This window comes from Anomaloglossus baeobatrachus, chromosome 1, assembly GCF_048569485.1.
Source record: "Anomaloglossus baeobatrachus isolate aAnoBae1 chromosome 1, aAnoBae1.hap1, whole genome shotgun sequence".
Lineage (NCBI taxonomy): Eukaryota > Metazoa > Chordata > Amphibia > Anura > Aromobatidae > Anomaloglossus > Anomaloglossus baeobatrachus.
In genome coordinates this window covers 581,234,461-581,257,183 of record NC_134353.1, presented here as the reverse complement: position 1 = coordinate 581,257,183, position 22,723 = coordinate 581,234,461, and the positions used below count along the sequence as shown (strand labels likewise).

Below are 22,723 nucleotides of genomic sequence, written 5' to 3'. Positions count from 1 at the left end.
TGCAGCACCACACATCGCTGTGTGTGACACCGCAGGAACGACAAACTTCTCCTTACCTGCATCCACCGGCTACGCGGAAGGAAGGAGGCGGGTGGGATGTTGCGTCCCGCTCATCCCCGCCCCTCCGCTTCTATTGGCTGGCCGCTTAGTGACGTTGCGGTGATGTCGCTGTGACGCCAAACGCACCTTCCCCTTGAAGGAGATATTGTTCGCCGGTCACAGCGATGTCGCTGACCAGGTATGTGCGTGTGAAGTTGCCATAGCGATAATGTTCGCTATGGCAGCAATCACCAGATATCGCATGTGCGACGGGGGCGGGTGCTGTCGCGCTCGACATCGCTAGCAATTGCTAGCGATGTCGCAACGTGTAAAGTCCGCCTTAGAATTTGGCAGGCTGCAGTTCATGCTGACAATTTGCAGTGTATAGCTTTCCCTGTCAGAATTCGGTTCTGCTTTCCAATATGAGCAGCGGTGACATGACCATGGGTATGCAATTTGTAAACTAGCCTTTTGCAATATTCTATAAAAGGGTTTTGTTTTATTTTAATTTTTTTTGCAATTCTGCATGAAATTTGCTCCAGGGAAATGAATGGGGCTAATTCATATGCAGACGGACAGCAGTACTGCAAATTGGCGGCACACAAGGGTCTGTATCGGATTATTATTTTTATTATTATTATTATTTATTTATAACCCACCATTGATTCCATGGTGCTCTACATTAGAAGGGGTTACATACAGAATACATATACAAGTTACAATAGACAGACTGGTACAGAGGGAAGAGGACCCTGCCCTTGTGGGCTTACATTCTATAGGATATTGGGGAGGAGACAGTTGGTTGGGCGGCAGTTCTGGCAGTGCTGAGGCAGCAGCTCGGTTGGTGGAGAGGCAGCAGCTCGGTTGGTGGAGAGGCAGCAGCTCGGTTGTTGGAGAGGCAGCAGCTCGGTTGTTGGAGAGGCAGCAGCTCGGTTGTTGGAGAGGCAGCAGCTCGGTTGTTGGAGAGGCAGCAGCTCGGTTGTTGGAGAGGCAGCAGCTCGGTTGTTGGAGAGGCAGCAGCTCGGTTGGTGGAGAGGCAGCAGCTCGGTTGGTGGAGAGGCAGCAGCTCGGTTGGTGGAGAGGCAGCAGCTCGGTTGGTGGAGAGGCAGCAGCTCGGTTGGTGGAGAGGCAGCAGCTCGGTTGGTGGAGAGGCAGCAGCTCGGTTGGTGGAGAGGCAGCAGCTCGGTTGGTGGAGAGGCAGCAGCTCGGTTGGTGGAGAGGCAGCAGCTCGGTTGGTGGAGAGGCAGCAGCTCGGTTGGTGGAGAGGCAGCAGCTCGGTTGGTGGAGAGGCAGCAGCTCGGTTGGTGGAGAGGCAGCAGCTCGGTTGGTGGAGAGGCAGCAGCTCGGTTGGTGGAGAGGCAGCAGCTCGGTTGGTGGAGAGGCAGCAGCTCGGTTGGTGGAGAGGCAGCAGCTCGGTTGGTGGAGAGGCAGCAGCTCGGTTGGTGGAGAGGCAGCAGCTCGGTTGGTGGAGAGGCAGCAGCTCGGTTGGTGGAGAGGCAGCAGCTCGGTTGGTGGGGAGGCAGCAGCTCGAGTGGTGGGGAGGCAGCAGCTCGAGTGGTGGGGAGGCAGTGAGGTCATTGGATCTCAGCTGCGGATAACCTGCAGATGATATGCGGCGCCCTGGACAAGCCAGGTCGTCACAGGTATTACACCAACACACCCTACACCCCGGCTAGGCACACCGAAGCCAAACACAAATCCTTGTTGCCTTCCTCCAGGGGCTGATGTCCACACCAGGGGGTGGGCCAGGCGGTTGGTCCCGCCCACCGAGGAGTTCACAGTCCTGGAGGCGGGAAAAGTTTTCAGATAAGTTTTGGAGAGGAAAGTGGTAGCAGAGGAGACTGACCGTGTCCGGGTGTGTGGCCCGGGCACTCAGCAAGGTTGGCAGACGGTGGTGACTGTCTGCAGGAGAGGCTGATTGGAGTGAACCGTACGGACCGGGGACGGGCGGTGGCCCGACTGTACCGGATCGGGGAGTGAAGAGAAGCCAGCACCATTCGGCAGGGCCTACGGACCCCGACCAGGCTAGGAGTTGCCGTAAAACCGGTCAAATCCGTTAGCGAAGTGAACCTCCGGGGTTTCCCAGCAGCCAAGACCCGATTGAAGGCAACAGCTCACACCGTAGAGGGAAACACAGTCACCGCCAAGGCTACAGTTCCCAGGGCCAGAGCCTGTGGGCAAAAGGGGCTCCCTCAGCATCCATCCAAGCTGGGGAGCGGGTTACCGGTGGGAAGCCATTGGAACCGTAAACACAACACTGGTGCAGGGAAAGGCAGTCACCATCAACCTGCCGGGAGGAGATCCACCGCAGCCGTCTGTGGGACCCATCCATCCAGCCGTTTGTTTGACCAGAGACTCTGTGTGAATTACTGGCTGAGTGAGTACCACCGTGCCGTGCGGCACAGCACTGCCCCCGCGACCCTGCACCTCACCAGGCCCCGTAACCCGCCTGTCATCCCCAAACCCTCACCGGGCCCCGGGACAACCAACCCCCCTACCCACGGAGGGGAGAAACAACATCCAAGCTGCTCCCTGTCATCGCTCCTGGGATCCCCGTCCAGAGCAGCGGTGGTGTCACAACTTCACCACAACCGTGGGTGCCGTCACGGACAATATCCCCCAAACCACACACCAATCCCCCCTTTTCACTCACGAGCGAGGAACGCCGCTCGAGACCCCGGGATCCGGCCCACCGCTCGAGCCACCACTGAGCAGCAGCAGTAGCCGGACTCGAGCAGTGGGTGAGCGCAGCGTCCCCTCCTCCGCCCGCGACAGATACACAGCAGAATTCTCCAATGTAACAAATCTGTGTGACCTTCCTTCTATGTATATATACATATACACACAATGTGCAAAGGTTGAATGAAATATAGCCCTTTTACATTACAAGAGCCATAATGTGCTGTTGTGTACAAATGTCTCCTGTGCCTCTACCTGTAAGAATGTGGCAAAAATTTTGGAGGGAGTTTGAATACTATTGAGCCAGTCACTGCTTGCTGTGCATTTAGCCTTCAGGCGGTATTAGCATGCAGGTATGACACTAGCGTGTAATGACAGAGCTGGCGAGGGCGTTTGAGTATGGGTCCCTACACCTGAACCCGCCCCGACACAGCATTCCACATGCACATTCTTTGTCATTGTTTGCTCCCAGCTCTCTGAATGTGAGTGTTATGAATCCTAATCGGACAGTCACCTGTTTTACTAACAGAACTATAGTTCACATGATAAAAAATAACTTTCTGGTTTCTTGATACAAGGGGGTTTATTGCAGCATCAGTTTATTTATTTTCCTTTATTTATATAGCGCTATTAATTCCACAGTGCTTTATAAACATCATCATCACTGTCCCCATTGGGGCTCAATCTAAATTCCCGATCAGTATGTCTTTGGTATGTGGGCGGAAACTGGAGGAAACCAGCACAAACACGGGGAGAACATACAAACTCCTTGCAGATGTTGTCCTAGTTGGGATTTGAACCCAGGACCCCAGCGCTGCAAGACAATATATGTAATAAGATTGTGACATTTTAAACGTATTTCTGAAATACGTCATCAATTGCATAGCTATGAATGGTGGACGTTTCTTCTAGTTATCAGCTGAACCGTTTTTCTTTTGGACTCCCTCAATTGCATATATGGTCAGCTCATCCCAGCTTACCGTATATGTGCTTTAAATATGGAGTGATGAGTGCAATAAACTGCTGCCACACCTTTTCCACAACAACCTGTATGAACAAAGGAACATTGTAATCCAACATGCTTGATCCTTATTTCCCAAACAGCCTTCCATGAGGGGAGACCGAATCCCCTCATATGGAATTGGTGCACCAATGCTGGCAGGTTCAAATTAAAGGGAACCTGTCAGCAGCAGCAATTTTGCAATAAACCTAAAAGATTCCCCCTCTACAGCTCCTGTCTGCATTCTGGAAAGGTTCCTATTGTTATTGTGCCCCCTTTGAGACCAAAATAAAGACTTTAGCATACAAAAAAGAATTTATAATCTTTTTATGTACACGGGGGCGGGCTGTCTTGCGTTCGTTAGTCGCCCTCCTGCCGCTTTACGCCATCCCCCATCGCTCATTTCCAAAACTGAGGACGCCGCCCAGTGCTACTCTAGCGTGACTGCACTGTGCACAGTGTGACCGCTGGTGACGTGATTGCGCAGGCGTGAGATTATGGGCGGCGCTGTGATTGTCATCAGCAAGTACCTGCCCATAATCTCATCCCCGCGCTTTCCCCTCTGCCTCCACCGTTCTGCGCAAGCGCTGGCCAGATGACCACGTCACCTCTTACCCATCTTTCCCTGGAGCAGGAAATAGATGGGAGGAGCGGATCAGCATAACGGTGAAGGCAGAGTGAAAAGCGCGGGCACGAGATTATGGGCGGGTACTTGCTGATGACAATCAGCGCCGCCCATAATCTCACGCCTGTGCAATCACGTCCCCAGCGGTCACACTGCACGGTGCTCACTCCCGCTAGAGTGGCACTGGGCATGCGCGAGACCTCTGGGGCATTGGGCGGTGTCCTCAGTTATGGAAATGAGCGATGGGGGACGGCATAAAGCGGCAGGAGGGCGACTAACGAACGCAAGAGAGCCTGCCCACGTGTACATAAAAAAAGATTAGCATACAAAAAGGTAAGAATTTATTAAGTCTTTATTTTGGTCTCACAGGGGGCACAATAACAACAGGACCCTTGCTAGAATGCAGCCCAGGAGCTGCAGAAGGGGAAACTTTTAGATTTATTGCAAAATGTCTGCTGCTGACAGGTTCCCTTTAATGAATGTGTATGGGCTATGTTTTTAAAGGGAATCTGTCACCAGGTTTCTGCTACCCCATCTGATAGCACCAACATGTAGGGACAGAGACCCTGAATCCAGCGATGTCACATACTGTGCGCTGCCTGCTGTCATTTGAATAACATCACTGTTTTCTCTGCAACAGAAGTAGTAAAATGAATGTAAAATCTTGTATATCCCCAACCACACCACTAATTGTCAGCTTTCTGCCCATGTACAGTCTATACAAAAAGCTGCCAATCGGTGGTGGGGATGAGGTTACACAGAGCTCATGAATATCAGGTTTTGCACAAAACGTTTTGTTTTTCCTGTTTATCCCACATCCCTCCCCCAATTTCATTTACACTGTGCAAGTTGTTCCTTGTGATTTTTCACAAAAAAATAATAAAAAAATTAAATAAAATTAAAAAAGCATGTGAATTCTTTCTGTGTTTTTACAGCAGATTTTTACTTATTAGAGATCAAAATGGTTTAGCATTAAAAAAAAAACAACAAACACAAAAAAATGGATTAATAGTGGGCCTAGTTTACTCTGCATTTTTTATTTAGAAAAAAGAACACATCAAAAACTGTGTGAACATATCCTTGCGGTTTTGCCAATCTATCCACATTAAATTTTCTAGCATTCTTCATCCTATTCTAGTGAATGTGGTCACTTTATATTTCTAATAATCTACTTGTATGTGCCACATCTGTGTCAGAAATCTGTGTGTGATAATGGAGTCCATAATCTGCTAATAATTGCCCCATGTTAACATTATAATTTGTGGGGTTCACTGTGTCTTTAGTAGTGATGGGTGGACCCGGATTGTAAAAGTCCAGATCTGCGCGCTTTCAAAAGAACCCGAGCACCGACCCCTGGCCCGGACTTCTCAGGAAACTATGGGTAACGATCTGAACCTCGACACCTGGGTAATAAGAAATATAAATAAAAAAAGTAAAGAAAACATAAAGCAAGAACAAGTAAGCACTTTCTACTTACTGGTCTCCGCTCCGCTTCAACTCCTCTTCCATGTCGCTCCCTCTACTTCCGGGGCTGCTCATTATCTTCATGCATATGCACTGCTTCCCCCGACCATCGGCAGTCTCTGGTTTCAGTCAAACAGCAGCCCCAGCCTGTGTGACAGTGTTAACAACACACTTCTCATAAATAGAGCCATCACGTAAAACACCAAATCAACCACAGTAATGCAGAACTGGTGCCAGCACTACTCATAATCATAGAAAAACTGGAGAACAAGAGTATATGTGCGAAATTAGAAATCTTTATTGAGACATACACAACAGGAACAGTGATTAAAAAGGATTTCTACCATATCAAGATAGGAAATAAGGCGTATACAATAGGTCAAGGATTAGTAGTAATAATAACCCTCATATACAGACTAAAATTATTCTTCAAGTATAAGGGTAATTACGGTCAGTGTGATGGTGTCTGACTGCAACCAATCAGAAGCGCTGTGTGTGTGTCGAGATTCATGTAAAAAGAAATAAATAAAATTAGCATTGGGTCCTATGATATGAAACCCAGCACATATAAAGCATATGGCTGCAGGCTGTAGCCCCCAGCTGTGCGCTTATCTTGGCTGTGTATGAAAATAAGAGGAACCACCTGCGGCTTTTTTTTTTTTTTTTTAATTATTATTTAAATACATTTTTAATAAACGACGTGTGGTCTCCCCAATTTTCATACTAGCCATGATAAAGCCAGTATCCAGTATTCTCAGACTGGGGTTACCCATGGTTATTGCCCACCCCCCAGCTGAAAAATAGCAGTCTGCAGTTGCCCAGGATTGTCGCATCGATTAGCTGCGACAATCCCAGAACTTTGTGTCGCCCACTGCTCCCAGGGACATCTATCCACCTGCAGGAACGCCACAGGGTCTCCACATTTTGGTATTTCTGGCCTCAGGTATGTCAGGTTTATTTACATAGGAGTTGTGACGCCACTCACGGTTTTGCGGTCAGGGGTATGGATGACCGCCACTGCAGCTTTAATGAGCATCTGGGGCTGATGGAGTCTGCAGTCTGATGGTATGGCCTCCCGTGAGTGAGGCTGGCCCCAGGGGCTCGGGTATGTGTGGAACAACAGGACCCAGAATAACTCAGGCACAGTCCAAGATGTCTTTCAACTTGTTTACTCACTTTCAGGTGTTTTTGTGAGGTAACCCGGGCGATGCTGAGATAAACCAGGTGGAACCAGGTATCCTTCAGGCTGATCTAAGGGTAACCGTTAACTCGCCTTTCTAGCACTTCTTGTTTCGGATAACCCCTGACTTGAAGTACTGTGGGATTCATCCAGGGAAGTTGCTGCTGCCTTTTCTCGCCTTTTTGGCCCGTTTGCTGGCAGCGTGGACCAAGGAAGATGGCTCCAAGCTCGATCCTCCTTATGGGCCCCCTCGTTGCTGCGGATGCTCGAACTCTAGTTGGTTGGTGTGAGACTTGTGGTTCCCCTCACCGGCAGGTTTAGCAGACCAAATAAATGGACATCTACTCTAGGGACCTGTTCCCCGTGCGTGCCTAGCCACCAGGAGTCTCCGTACTCGACCAGCTGACTTCCTCAGCGTCTTTCCGACCGACTTGCTGGTAACCGTTCTCCCCCGCTAACGGCTACTACACGTGCAGGGTCTGACTAGCGTGTCCGCGCACATCACTCCCCTGCCACTTTCTGCACTTTTTCACCTCAGACTGGCTAACTCCTCCTACTTTCCTGACAGACACTGCCACCTTAGCTTCCAGTCCCTACCCTACACCCCTAGCTGAGATATGGAGGCACGCCCCCCCATTTGGTTCTGCCCAAGGGTCCCTTCTAAGGTGTAGGAGACCTGGTTGCTATGTGTCTGTGCGTACACACCCTATTTCAGCCTTTAGGATTACCTGAAAGTACTGACCCAGCATGGGTGCAGTACCCAGTGGTGCCTGACCAGGTCAGGGGCGCCACATTTACCCGGCTCATCCCGATAACCCTGGTGCCTGGGCAAACAGGCTAATAAGGGGTTAGCAACAGCTCATAACTGCAACTAAGCCCTAGATCAGTAATGGGAAGAATCTATGAGACCCCCCATTACTAATTTGTAAGTGAAAAGAAATAAACACCTAGGTCTGTCATAAGCCACATGAGGTACCACGACGATTCCAGCGCTGCTAAGTCTGAAGTGACAGCGCGCAGGCATGAGAACCCACTGTGAACTTCAGGTAGAGAATGAGCCACAGCGATGAGCGGTGAAATCACTCTGGTTATTTGCGTTCACAGCTTGACTTTCCTACGGCCCTCCACGTGTAATCGCAGGAGACCTGACCTTAGGTGATCTCATTGAATTGAGTGAGCTCAGGGGTTAATAAAGAGGTGAAATAAAGGATTTTTTCGGTGTTTGTGTTTATTTCTTTTCACGTACAGATTAGTAATGGAGGGGTCTCATAGACACCTTCCATAACTGACCTAGGGCTTAAAGGCAGCTGTGAGCTGTAACTTGCCCCTCATTACTCCACTTGTCATCGCTCCAAAGCAAACAGCATGAGTCCCTGGGATTGTAGCATCTAATTGATGTGACAATCCTGGGTGGCTGCAGGCTGCTATTTTTAGGCTCGGGGGACTATAACCATGGGCCTCCCCAACCTGAGAATACCAGTTCTCTGCTTTATCATGGCTAGGTATCAAAATTTGGGGGTGGGGTGGGAGTGCATGCCATCTTATCAAATCTATCCTGGCTCATTTTCGGGTCTGAACCAGGTTCTTGTTTTTTGGTCTCTCTCTTTCTTTCTCTTATTTGCTCTCGCTCTCATTCTCGCTCTCGTAAATCGGACTTACCTTCCCTGCGACAGCCGTCCAATAGAAGCGGAGGGGCGGAGATGAGCGGGCGAAATTTCCTGCCCACCTCCTTCCTTCCTCATTGCCGGTGGACGCAGGTAAGGAGATGTTCGTCGTTCCTCTGGTGTGAAACGTAGTGATGTGTGGTGCTGCAGGAACGATGAACAACATCGATATTATGAAAAGGAGCGACGTGTCAACGATTTTTTACGTTTTTGCGATCGTTGATCGTTGCTCCTAGCTGTCACACGCTGCGATGTCGCTAACGACACCGGATGTGCGTCACAAACGATGTGACCCCGACGATATATCGTTAGCGATGTCGCAGCGTGTAAAGCACCCTTAAAGGAGTTGTCCGATATAAACTCAAAAATTTTTGGTAAGCTAATCTGTGCTGTATTGTCATATAAAACACCCCTACATTGTTATTTTTTGTTTTCTAACTTTTGTTCCTCTTGAATTCACCCTTTATTCTCTGCAGTCTTTGTTTACATTCAGCTCCAGCAAACTGACCTCTTCCTGTGCAAAACCTCAGTCAGAGCTGGCACCGCCCGGCCTCGGTGTCCAGCCTCTCCCCCTGCCTGCCCCCTGCCCGCCCCTGCACACACATTCCCTGTCAGTATTCTTCCCCAGCACCTAACCTGTTATCACTACAGCATTGCAAATAACAGCCCCACATCAGGCTCTGCACCCCACACCACATCGGGCTCTGCACCCCACACCACATCGGGCTCTGCACCCCCCACCACATCGGGCTCTGCACCCCCCACCACATCGGTCTCTGCACCCCTCACCACATCGGTCTCTGCACCCCCCACCACATCGGGCTCTGCACCCCCCACCTCATCGGGCTCTGCACCCCCCACCTCATCGGGCTCTGCACCCCCCACCTCATCGGGCTCTGCACCCCCCACCTCATCGGGCTCTGCACCCCCCACCTCATCGGGCTCTGCACCCCCCACCTCATCGGGCTCTGCACCCCCCACGCACATCGGGCTCTGCACCGCACACGCACATCGGGCTCTGCACCGCACACGCACATCGGGCTCTGCACCGCACACGCTCATCGGGCTCTGCACCGCACACGCACATCGGGCTCTGCACCGCACACGCACATCGGGCTCTGCACCGCACCGCACATCGGGCTCTGCACCGCACCGCACATCGGGCTCTGCACCGCACCGCACATCGGGCTCTGCACCGCACCGCACATCGGGCTCTGCACCGCACCGCACATCGGGCTCTGCACCGCACCGCACATCGGGCTCTGCACCGCACCGCACATCGGGCTCTGCACCGCACCGCACATCGGGCTCTGCACCGCACCGCACATCGGGCTCTGCACCGCACCGCACATCGGGCTCTGCACCGCACCGCACATCGGGCTCTGCACCGCACCGCACATCGGGCTCTGCACCGCACATCGGGCTCTGCACCGCACCGCACATCGGGCTCTGCACCGCACCGCACATCGGGCTCTGCACCGCACCGCACATCGGGCTCTGCACCGCACCGCACATCGGGCTCTGCACCGCACCGCACATCGGGCTCTGCACCGCACCGCACATCGGGCTCTGCACCGCACCGCACATCGGGCTCTGCACCGCACCGCACATCGGGCTCTGCACCGCACCGCACATCGGGCTCTGCACCGCACCGCACATCGGGCTCTGCACCGCACACCACATCGGGCTCTGCACCGCACACCACATCGGGCTCTGCACCGCACACAACATCGGGCTCTGCACCACACACAACATCGGGCTCTGCACCACACACGCACACCGGGCTCTGCACCACACACACATACACACACACACATACACACACACACACACACACACACACACGGCGCTCTATACGGAGCCCCCTACCCTCATAGGGAACACATGTAGGGAGTACATACTCACCCATCCTCGGTCCCCGCCGCTCCTGCACATTCGCACGCTGTCTGGTCTGGACATATCAGAACAGTAGTGACGTCACCGCTGTCCTGATCTGTCAGACACAGACAGCGGGGCAGTAATGAGAAGCAGCGCTCCCTCTCATCAGCGCTTTCAAATGTACCGGCATCTGTGATCTGTGATGCCGGTACATTTGAATGTGCGATCCTGAGCAGGGGCCCGCGGTGCTGGCGCTGACACCACGGCAGCCGCCGCCAGGCCCCTCCCCCAAGTCACGGACCCCACAGCAGTGCAGGGGGAGGTTGCGGGGAGAGTAAGGGGTGCGGGGGAATGTGTGGGAGGGTGCAGGGAAGGGGGGCGGGGCTCATCGCACTGTAGCCGCCCAGCAGGGAGGCGACATGCTGTTTCAGATTTGTATGTCAACATGGTCCTGCCCATGTTGACATGAAATGACCAGAAGCAGCAAAATCGCGGCAGGAGTGGTCACATGACCGCTCTGAGCCAGGGGAGAGGGGCTGACAGCAGGGCAGGTAAGTGCTCACTATCTACTTACCTGCCCCAATGTAGCCCAATAGGGTAATAAAAAAAAAGTCAAAAGAAGCCGGATAACCCCTTTAAGTCTACTGGCCGTTACTCACTAATGATTTTCCTGCAGCATTTGACACTGTGGACCACCAACTTCTTACAACTGTGTTCTGCTCTATTAATCTCCGTATACTGCTTTCTTGCTTTTCCTTCTACCTCTGACAGCTCCATTGCTGAAATCTGTGGTTTAACCCCTACAGCACTCAATGTCTTGGGGTTATATTTGACTAAGATCTTTTCTTCACTCCCTATATCCATTAAAAAAATTGTTTAAAAGAATAAACGCTAATATCTTTCACCTGTGTGACCCAGGGGCAAAGATATGAAAAACCCTAGAATTATGGAACTTTGTGACCATCTCAAGCCCAGCCCACAAGTGACTGTAAAATGATGTCACAGGCAAGGGGGGCTAGCAAGAGCATAAGAGACAGTTCCTGTCTTGGGGGCTCAGTCAGCACGAGGAGGGCATCATGAAGGGTGATGCTGGCCGATTCTAACATCTCTTGGAGTTCCCTCCTACTCCCTAAGCAGACGTCACTTCTATGGCACAAGCTTAGTAAGTTTCACGTTTATACCTTTTATTTTATGTAACTGTTATGCCGTAATGTGTATTGTTCCCTTTTGTAAATTCCTGTATATTCTTTAAACACTGCCTATTTTCGGATTAAATATATAAAAATTTAAGAGTTTCTTTCCTTATGCTTTATATACGAATCCAAAACCCCGAAGGGCCTTATGCTATCTGAAACGGGTTCCCAGCTACCTGTAGAAAGTCTGGGTGGTGGCAGCGTAATTGTTATTGCATAGAATTATTGGAGTGCTATCATTAAGGGTACCGAGGTATATAAATATTCCATTAGCAGGAATCAGAGATATACATTTACCCTTGCTGTGAGACCTCCAATATTTGGCATTATCAGCTCAGCAGCCTCATCTTATGCATTGTCCTGCAGTACCAAAATTGGCCTGCAGACAAGGGGGGCGCTAGAGAGTAGTCGTGTGTAACAAATCAGTGAACAGCTGCGGATTTCTGAGGGACTTCCCCGGCTGTTCGTGACAAATTGACGGTACAAAGATATATTTTACTTATATCCATTAAGTCATTCACTCATGTCACTAGCACCTCTATAACAGAGAAAGTGTCTTTCTTTATTTTTTATTTTATAGTGAGGTTTTATATAAATTATTAGACAATACAAATTTGACAGTAAACTCTAGTTTTATAAAGAAGAAAAAAAAACAATTGGCAGGTTTTTTTTGTTTTTTTTTCTTTTGACTGGAGTCTTTTTATGTTCATACAATTATTCTGATGCCTTTATGATGAGGTGAATAGTCCTGAAAATGTCTCATTATTCTACAATCCACTTGGTGTCACTGTGCAACAAAGAGAATCGCCTGGACGTAGGAAAGAAGAGACAAGCAAGTGAATAAATAGCACAGCATTCAAGCCCTTTGTTTCCTCCAATTCTAGGTTTATGCAGAAAGTTATGTAACCACTGCCCAGGAAGGATTGTATGGAGATCCTGAAAAATGAGACCGCTGCTGATCATTGATTGTTAGAGGGACACCATTAGAATACATTTGTCTATAGTGCTCCTGTGAGGTTTTTCCTAGTGTTTTATTCTCAGCTTAAGTGTGACAAACAGCCATGTTTGTCTGAAGCATAAGATGTCTTAAGCACTATACTTGGAAAACTTCATGATATTCTCTGACAGTCTAGCCCGCCTCTACTGCTAATAATAGTTTGGAGTACTTCCAAGCCTGGCTTCTGTAGCGAGATCATGCAAATAAGACCTCCCTAGGTTTTATTTGTCAGACAGACTACTAAAACCAAGGGTGTGTTTTTTTGGTTTGTTTTTTATTTATTTTTCTAATGAACCAATGAAGTAGACAGAAAAATGAATAAAAAATAGAATGTTTAATTCTAAATAGACTCATCAATAAATTGTATATAAATGTTTTGAAATGTTAATCCATCAACACCTTTTATATCTGCTATCTGTTGCTGCATTCCCACTTTAATTAGTGTTTTCATTCATATGTAAATGAGGTGTTAAGTGCTCTGGCAGAGCTCATGAGCCAAGACCTCCTGAGGTTAAAGGCCCTGTCACACACAATGAGATCGCTAACTAGATTGCTAACGAGATCGTTGCTGCGTCACCGTTTTCATGACTCAGCAGCGATAATAATAATAATAATTGTATTCATTTATATAGCGCTAGTAATTCCACAGCGCATTTACATACATCGGCAACACTGTCCCCATTGGGGCTCACAATCTAGAGTCCCTTTCTGTATGTCTTTGGAGTGTGGGAGAAAACCGGAGAACCCGGAGGAAACCCACGCAAACACGGGGAGAACATACAAACTCCTTGCAGATGGTGTCCTTGGTGGGATCTCGTTATATGTGACACCTAGCAGCGATCAGGCCCCTGCTGTGAGGTCGCCGGTCGTTGCTGAATGGTTGGGACCATTTTCTTCAAAGGCGATGTCCTGCTGGGCAGGACGCATCTGTGTTTGATGCCTACCAACGACCTCCTACCACCGTCCCAACGCCCGCCGAGATCGTTATACAGGTCGCTGATCGTTACTGCGTCGTTGGTAAGATCTGACTGTGTGACATCTCGCCAGCGATCCTTATCCGGTCACATCGTTTTCGGGATCGCTGGTAAGTCGTTAAATGTGACCGGGAAGGGGGGGGGGGTTTAATATCCCACCAGTCACCTTAGGTTGATTGACAGCTCAACTGATGTCAGGCAAGTAAATCAGACAGTGTGCTATCAAGTTAGAGGTTTGTGTTGGGAGAGAAAGCAAACTGGGGATGCAGAGGTCCCTGAAGTGCTCTGTTGTGTTCAAAGCACCTAACGCCTCATGTGCATTTGAATGAAAACACTAATTACTCGGGAAGGCAACAACAGATAAAAGATATAAAAGTATCAGTGAATTTACATTTCAAAGACCTGCAGGCCCATTTTTGCAGTTTTGAGGGAGGGGGATATGATCTTACTGATTTAAATACCCTTTAGTCTATTGAACATATCTTAGTGTGAACAGGGCATAAGTCTATAAAGGTTAAGTGTCAAAACAGTTATTTGACTGCCAGCTTCCCCTCCTGACCACCTCTCACCCCTCCTACATACATGCATGATGGGCTTAGCCAAGCGTACATGTCGTGTGTGGGAGGAGGAAAGTGAGCTGTGATTGCTCTGACAGCGGCATATCTCCAGTGAAAAACCAAAGACTAGCCTTTCAAAAAGTGCTCCATTGCTGGGTTTGGCCTGCCTTATATTAATGAGTATGGTGGCCTTCAGGATAAGGTTGTACATGGGTTATCAAACAATATATGTGCTGGTGTCATTTTTTTGTTTTTTTTTACATTCTATGTCAGCTCACAGATTTACTTTTTTGTTTTCCAGGTTTCTTGCAGAATTGGACTGAATGAATAGCAGCTTTGTTTCTGGCCATCCTGACAGCGAAGTGTGACATGGAGAATACAGACAATGTCAACGGAAATCTTTCTGGTATTGTAACATCTTTATTTGCTCTATCAAAAGGGTTTCCTGGGCTCCTTATACATTTCTGCAGTCTCTACGGCTTCACATTGCTGACTCTTGCCCAAAAAAGTAAAATCTCTATAGATAAGTGATAAAGAATAACTAAATATAAAAGCGCACTACTCCTCTCTTATTACACTTAGGCTACATGCGCACGCTGCTTCTTTTTCGTGTTCACAAACTGCAGCCAAAACTGCAGCCAAAACTGCACCTTGTCAGAGAGAGCCTGGAAATGTCACAAAAAATGTAGGTGCTTTTTTGGTGCATTTTTGCTGCTTTTTTGGTGCGTTTTTGGCTGCAGTTTTGTCAACAATTGTTTCATGTATTTTTCAGTTCAAACAAGCCCATAAAGCTTGTTGAATTGAAAAAAAAAAAATTAGAAATAAATAAATAAAAAAAACTGGCGTGCGGTCCCCCCCAATTTTAATGCCAGCCAGATAAAGCCATACGGCTGAAGGCTGGTATTCTCAGGATGGGGAGCTCCACGTTATGGGGAGCCCCCCAGCCTAACAATATCAGTCAGCAGCCGCCCAGAATGGCCGCATCCATTAGATGCGGCTGTTCTGGGACTGTACCCGGCTCTTCCCGATTTGCCCTGGTGCGTTGGCAAATCGGGGTAATAAGGAGTTATTGGCAGCCCATAGCTGCCAATAAGTCCTAGATTAATCATGTCAGGCGTCTATGAGACACCCTCCATGATTAATCTGTAAATTACAGTAAATAAACACACACACCAGAAAAAATCCTTTATTAGAAATAAAAAACACACACACATTCCCTCATTACCAATTTATTAACCCCGACAAAGCCCTCCATGTCCGGCGTAATCCAGCATGCTCCAGCGTCGCATCCAGCTCTGCTGCATGGAGGTGACCGGAGCAGCAGACACCGCCGGTCCAGTCACCTCCATGCATCTAATGAAGGCAGCCGCGCGATCAGCTGCTGTCACTGAGGTTACCCGCGGCAACCGCTGAATCCAGCGGTGGCCGCGAGTAACCTCAGTGACAGCACAGCTGATCGCGCTACTGCGTGGAGCCGGCAGGAGCGTGGAGCCGGCAGGCAGGAGCGTGGAGGACGGGACTTTCAGCGGCGGCGGTGGTGGCAGTGAGAGGGGTCCATCATCTCCTCTGTGCGGGGACAGCGGTACTTCAGGGAACACGGGGAGGACGGAACTATCAGCGGCGGCGGCAGCGAGAGGGGGATGGACGTTGGCTGCTGAAAACATTGATTTTTCCCTCTCGCTGCCGCCGCTGCTGATAGTCCCGTCCTCCACATCATCTCCCCTGTGCGTGCACGCTGGGGACAGTGGTACTTCTGGGAACACGTGGAGGACGGGACTATCAGCGGCGGCAGCAGCGAGAGGGAAAAATCAATGTTTTCAGCTGCCAATGTCCATCCCCCTCTCACTGCCGCTGCTGATAGTCCCCGTCCTCCACATCATCTCCCCTGGGGACAGCGGTACTTCGGGGAACACGTGGAGGACGGGACGGGACCACTTGCCTGACCTCACTTCCTGACAAATCACCTGCGTTTTTGCTAGCAAAAACGCAGGTAAAAGGCAGGTAAAATGCACCACTTGTGATTAGCATGCATTTTTCCTGCGTTTTTGATGCCCTCATTGATTTCAATGGGTGACAAATGTTGACAAAAACGCAGGAAAGAATGAACATGCTGCATTTTTTTTGTCACAAACTTTTGACAAAAAAAAACCGCTGACAAATAAACTGCAATGTGCGCATGACAAATCTGACTTCTCATAGACTTTGCTGGGAAGTCAGATGTCAGAAAGTTCTGCTGACAAAACTGCAGCCAAAAAAGCAGCAAAAAAGCAGCAAAAAAAGCAGCGTGCGCATGTAGCCTTATGTGGTAACGCTTCCTTGCCAGTCTCACGTGTACCACAGGAATGCCAAGGGATGCATGTGTCATTTCTATTATTTTTGGCTGCTTGGCTTGTTTTTACAGGGAATACACCCCAGAAAATCCACACAAATCTGCATAACTTGGGGCAGGTCTCCATGCTCTATGGAGATTTCCCACAATACATCTTATACATGTGAGTGATTTACCATGTAAATGATTCCACTGCACCTAGTCAGATTATGTAAGGGGGCACACAAGGGAATAGGAATAATATTGATTGCATTTTACAGAGAGCAAGCGAGGGCCACATGGAGACCAAGCCGAGAAGATGCGTGTTTCTCTGGGCAGTAGAACAATGTACGCCAACTCCAGAGTCTGCTTAATCTTCTTGAAGGTCTTTTGCAGTTTAGTGGGGGTTCTGATTTACCTCTCTAGCAATCCTACAAGCAGATCCCACATACATTTTTGTTTTTGCTTGGTCTTCCAGACTTTCTCTTGATGTCCACTGTACCTGTTAACTGCCATTTCTTTATTACATTTCGATCTGAGGAAATGGCTTTTATGGGCCGCTACAATTTTCATTTTCAGAGTGCTAGGCAGCTGCTTAGAAGAACCCATGGCTGCTATTATTGACACAAAGTTGGAGGAGGCTGGGTTTTTATAAAGCTGTGAAATTTGTATCACCCGGCCTTACCTAACGATGATTGTAATCAAGCCATAACCCTAATAGGCTATTTGAGGTCTGAAACCTTGGTCCAGGTTATCTTAGAACACAAATCTCCAAGGGAGTCAAAACTTTTGCATCGGCCAATTTTTCCTTTTTGTAGTTTTTAAAATTTAAAAGATGAAAGAGGTAAAAACTGACTGGACAAGATGCAGCTGTTACTAATTAGTTACTGAGAATATATTTTAGCAGATGGAGCTGTCCACTGGCTTTTAGGGGGTTAATTGAATGTCCTCGAAGACATTGCGACCTACACAGCCCCGACATAACTCATTTTTGGCCATATCCCCAACTCCCAGGAATAAGTGCTTCCAAGACAGCACTCCTCTGGGGGGGAAGAGTACATTTTTTTTAATTTTTGTTTTCCATTTTTGTTAAAAATTAAGATCTTGGAGCAGGCAAATGGCAACTTAATCAAATTATTTTTATTAATTGCCCAACACTTGCAATTTTCTCACTGTCAGGGTTTTGCTCCATTGCCAGCTTGAATGAGGGGTTGTCACATGATCACAACTATGTAGACTGCATACTTGCGGTCACTTGTTAACAAGCATTTTTTCCCTTCTGTTCTCCATTTTCTATTGAGAGAATTGGATAAGCTAGTAGGCATGCAACAGCAAGTATGCAAATTTGCATTCTTATGGTCCTTTGACAACCAATCACACTAGCAAAAAAGCAAAATCCTGACAGTGTGCAGATTACAAACTGTCAGGATTCAACAATATTTAGCCACAATTAGTAACTGCAGAGATTTACGTGGAGCCTGTAAAACGTCTTGTAAGCATGGGAAGCTTATATGATGTGTGGGCTATATCTAATCTGAATCTGAGTTAGTACCCAGTTCTTGCGCCATCTTGAATAGTGGATGACCAGATAGAACATCCTCAATATTAATCTGTCAGTAAACAGCCGTCCTACAATTGACATCTCCGAGCGCAACTTGAAGTTTCAGGTTGTAAATAGAATTGTGATTTAGTAAAGAAGTTTTCCATACTATTAAAAATAAGGAAAATGGGGCAGAGTAGCATAAAGTAACATATTACTCACACGAGAATTCCTGTGTTTTCCCGCATTGCTGGTTTACATTTATTCTGTTTACTGTGCTGCAACCATGTCTTCCCCCAACTGTCTATGTGACTGCTGCAGTCAATCATTGGTGTTAGGCATAACCACTGCAGCAGTGATCATATGGATAATTGGGAGATGCTAATTCTGGAGTGCAGACTTATACTGCTGAGGCGAATGATTATGGACTCAGCGGTATACTGTGGAAGCCACTGACTGGCCGCAGCAGTCACATGGGTAGTTGGTGACGGTCTCGCTGCAGCACAATTACCAAAGACTGGAGAGGAGTGGTTGCGCTGGAATATAGGGTTTATCAAGGAATTGTTGAGTGTTTTGGGTCATATATTCCTTTTTTCCATTTTTTTCTCAATTTTGGATAACCCCTATACTGACTGTCATTTTCTTTATTGCTTTAATCCAAACCAAAGTATCTGTATGTTTGTAGCAGGTGGAACGTGACATTAGTTGACATTTTGAAGCACTCTATTCACATCTGTAAAGACTTGCTATGGTATTTGACATCGTAGCACCTGGATGTTATTTAAGGCTTTGTTAGGGAGCTTCCCTCATAACAATCCGTTGCTATATACACCAGAGTAGAATATGTATAAAGGGTTTATACATTTAGGGCCGAGGCCTGAAACTGATCCGGTCTTGCGAAATCATGGGAACCTTTTTCCAGCCTTGTTACATACATTTTTACATTGAGGCGTTGGAAAAGAATTAAAGGGAACCTGTCACTAGATTTGGTGACTATAAGTTGCGGTCACCACCAGTGGGCTCTTATATACAGCATTCTAACATGCTGTATAGAAGAGCCCAGGCCGCTGTGTAGAACCTAAAAATTATTTTAGAATACTCACCTAAACGCTCGGTTTGTTGCAGAATGGTCAGATGGGTGTCTCCGGGTCTGGCGTCTCCTCATTCAGCCATCTTTGTCCTCCTTCTTCTGAAGCCTAGGTGCATGACATGTCCTACGTTATGCACACGCACGGCATTGAGGTCCTGCGCAGGCGCACTACAATATTTTTGTTCTGCCCTGCTCAGGGCAGATCAAAGTGCGCCTGCCGAAGACCTCAATGCCGGCCTGTGTGTATGACTTAGTACGCGTCATACACCCAGGCTTCAGAAGGAGGAGGACAAAGATGGCTGAATGAGGAGGCGCCGCACCCAGAGAACTTGAGATACCCGTCTGACACATTTGCACCGAGCCGTCAGTTTAGGTGAGTATTATAAAGTCATTTTTATGTTCTACACAGCGGCCTGGGCTTTTATATACAGCATATAAGAATGCTGTATATAAGAGCCCACTGATGGTGGCCGCAGCTTATAGTCACCAAATCTGGTGACAGGTTCCCTTTAACGTTGCTGAGGATTACTTATAGGACAGGAGAGTGATCAACCTTTTGAAGATCAGGATACCAATATATACAGTGTGTCCACCCATATCCTCTCCAATGCCATTAACTTGAGAACAGCGACAGCTATAGGTATAGAAGTGGTGTCTAGGTATAGTAAAGTAGCCATGCATTACGCAATGAAACCACCTATTGCGCCCCCTGGTGGAAAACAATGGAGTTAGCATTTTTATTTCGAAAACGGAATGAGAGAGAGAAAAAAAGTGAATTATAAAGTTGTAGGGCATCATCGATTCAATACGAATTGACACCTTGCATACAGAAATGCTATGATTAGAACGTGTAAAACTCACAAGGTTGCGGACGTGAAGCGATAAGTCATGGAGACCTTCCTACAAGTCATTGGGTATGGTGGCTGCATGGAGTGGCCTCCACGCTCACCTGACCTGACCCCATTGGACTTCTTTCTGTGAGGTCACATCAAACAGCAGGTGTATGCGACCCCCCCACCAACATTGCAGGACCTACGACGATGTATCACAGATGCTTGTGCAAATGTGTCACCTATCCTATTGCACAAAGTGCAGCAAGATGCAGTGTGCTGTCCAGATGTGCATTGCAGCTGACGGTGGCCACTTTGACCATCAAAGTTAAATGAGCGCCATATGTGTGACCACCATTCAATGTTTTGGGGGGTCATTGGTTTCATATCACAGCATTTCTGTATGCAAGGTGTCGGTTCGTATTGAATTGATGATGCCCTACAACTTTGTAATTCACTTTTTTCTCTATCACGTTCTATTTTCGAAATAAAAATGCTAACTCAGTTTTCCACCAGGTGGCGCTATAGGTGGTTTCATTGCGTAGCGCATGGCTACTTTACTATACCTAGACACCACTTCTATTCCTATAGCTGCTGCCGTTCTCAGGTTAATGGCGGTGGACAGGATATGGGTGGACACACTGTTTATATGCAGATGGCTCCCACTATCATTTTACAGGGACATCTCATAAAGGCCCTTAAAATTATGCACTGGCAGTGTCATGAGCTTATGAATGTGCCCGGTTGTTGGTTTTATTTGCCAAAATACAAATTTATTTTGGTTTTTACGCAGGTAAAAATCACATGGTTCTGCTTCTGCAGCTCACAAGCCACATAGTTCTTATAGCATTAGTAGAATAGTACGTCTCCATTACTTATTTTTGAGTGTAGCTCTTTATTCCTAGTGACCGGCGCCTTACGTCTTCCAAAGTGTGCACACTTGCATGCCTAATTACAATGCTATAGAAACCCAGCACAACAAGACACACCTAGCCCTCTTTTTGGGTGTTTTTTCCTGTCTGTACTGCGTGACCTGACTAGAATCTCGACAAACTGGAATAAAACTATGCTCTCATATAACAGTCTTCGTATATACATAAGGTCTATTGCTTGTTTAGTGGATGGTGCTGCCAGCGGAGGACTTGCCCAGGTCAGGATGATGATTCCGCACCACTCACTATGGGCAAATATTGATGAATTTTAGAAACAGGGGCCTAATTATGGGAGAAACAAACTGGTGATTCTTACCGATGTGGTTCATATATTCACCAAAATGAAAATCACAGTAGACTGAAATTGCAATCCATACATGAGGGCCTAGGACTTGGTAGGTCTTCTAGATGGCCATCATTTGTACCAGATGCATACGTCCCAACTTTTGAAGAACAGAAAGAGAGACAAAGAATGCGACATGCGCAGCGCGGTGCCACGAACTTTAACCACACCCATATGTCACTGAGGGATCTTCAGCACATGACTCAGTCGTATCAGCCAGAACTTTCTCATCTTTAGGCTTTAGGTAGCTTCGCTATATGATCTTCTGGGTTTTTTGTGTCTAAGGTTGTGTTCACATGTTGTATAAATCCGGTGTTTTTGTTTTCTGCCACTGTCCACACCAAATTATACAATAACAATCTTGTATGGTTATTGCATGCTTGCTGCATTTTTTTTTATGCCTTTTCCCATTTTATGCATTTTTGGTGCAAATATGAAGCTACTTTTTTAAGTGTTTTTATAGTACAGAAAAGCTTTGATTCTGCACATACAAAAATAACTGCAGTTTTTTCCATGCTTTTTTTTAAGCTCCACAAAGAAGCCTCTAGAGAAAAAAAAAAGCACCAAAACTGCAGAGTTCAGCAGCGTCTTTTTCATGAAATCACATCCACTTTGCTTGGATAGCGGAACAACCCGGTATTTACACTTCATGTGAACACGGACTAAATGTCCAAGCAAAGTAGATGTGGCACCATGAAATCTCCGCCTTCATTGCATTTTGCTATAGACTTCTTTATGGAGCCTGAAAAAAAAATACAAGCAAAAAAGTTCCGTTATATTTTTAAATGCAGCTTTTCTGTAATATTAAAATGCATTAAAAACCTGGATTCACATCTGCAGCTAACCTGTATAAAATATCTGGGAAACGCATAAAAAACTGCAGCAAACACGCAATAATCAAAGATGATTGTTATTGCATTATGTGATGTGAACACCTGCAGTAAAAAGCAGCATTAACATTACATGTGAACACTGCCTCAGCGATACATTACATTTTTTATGCCATTTTACTAATCCTCATAAATAATCTGATCGCTGTGATTGGGTCGTTACAATTGCAGGGGCACCAAATACACTGTGTGCAGAATTATTAGGCAAATATTTTATCACATGATACTTTCTATACATGTTGTCCTACTCCAAGCTGTATAGGCTTGAGAGCCAACTACCAGTTAAGTAAATCAGGTGATGTGCCTCTCTGTAATGAGGAGGGGTGTGGTGTAATGACCACACCCTATATGAGGTGTGCTTAATTATTAGGCAACTTTCTTTCCTTTGGCAAAATGGGTCAGAAGAGAGATTTGACAGGCTCTGAGAAGTCCAAAATTGTGAGATGTCTTGTAGAGGGATGCAGCAGTCTTGAAATTGCCAAACTTTTGAAGCGTGATCACCGAACAATCAAGCGTTTCATGGCAAATAGCCAACAGGGT

At 47.3% G+C, this 22,723-nt stretch overlaps 1 protein-coding gene across 2 annotated transcripts in view; it reads left to right on the top strand.

Moving 5' to 3' along the window:
• Positions 1–22,723, top strand: part of KANK1 (KN motif and ankyrin repeat domains 1) — a 301,259-nt gene that overhangs the window by 173,115 nt on the left and 105,421 nt on the right. For both annotated transcript variants that reach the window (XM_075317723.1, XM_075317714.1), the window contains exon 2: positions 14,552–14,656. In XM_075317723.1, the coding sequence (XP_075173838.1) occupies positions 14,620–14,656 (37 nt within the window). In that variant the 5' untranslated portion in view covers positions 14,552–14,619. The remainder of the gene's footprint in view (positions 1–14,551; positions 14,657–22,723) is intronic.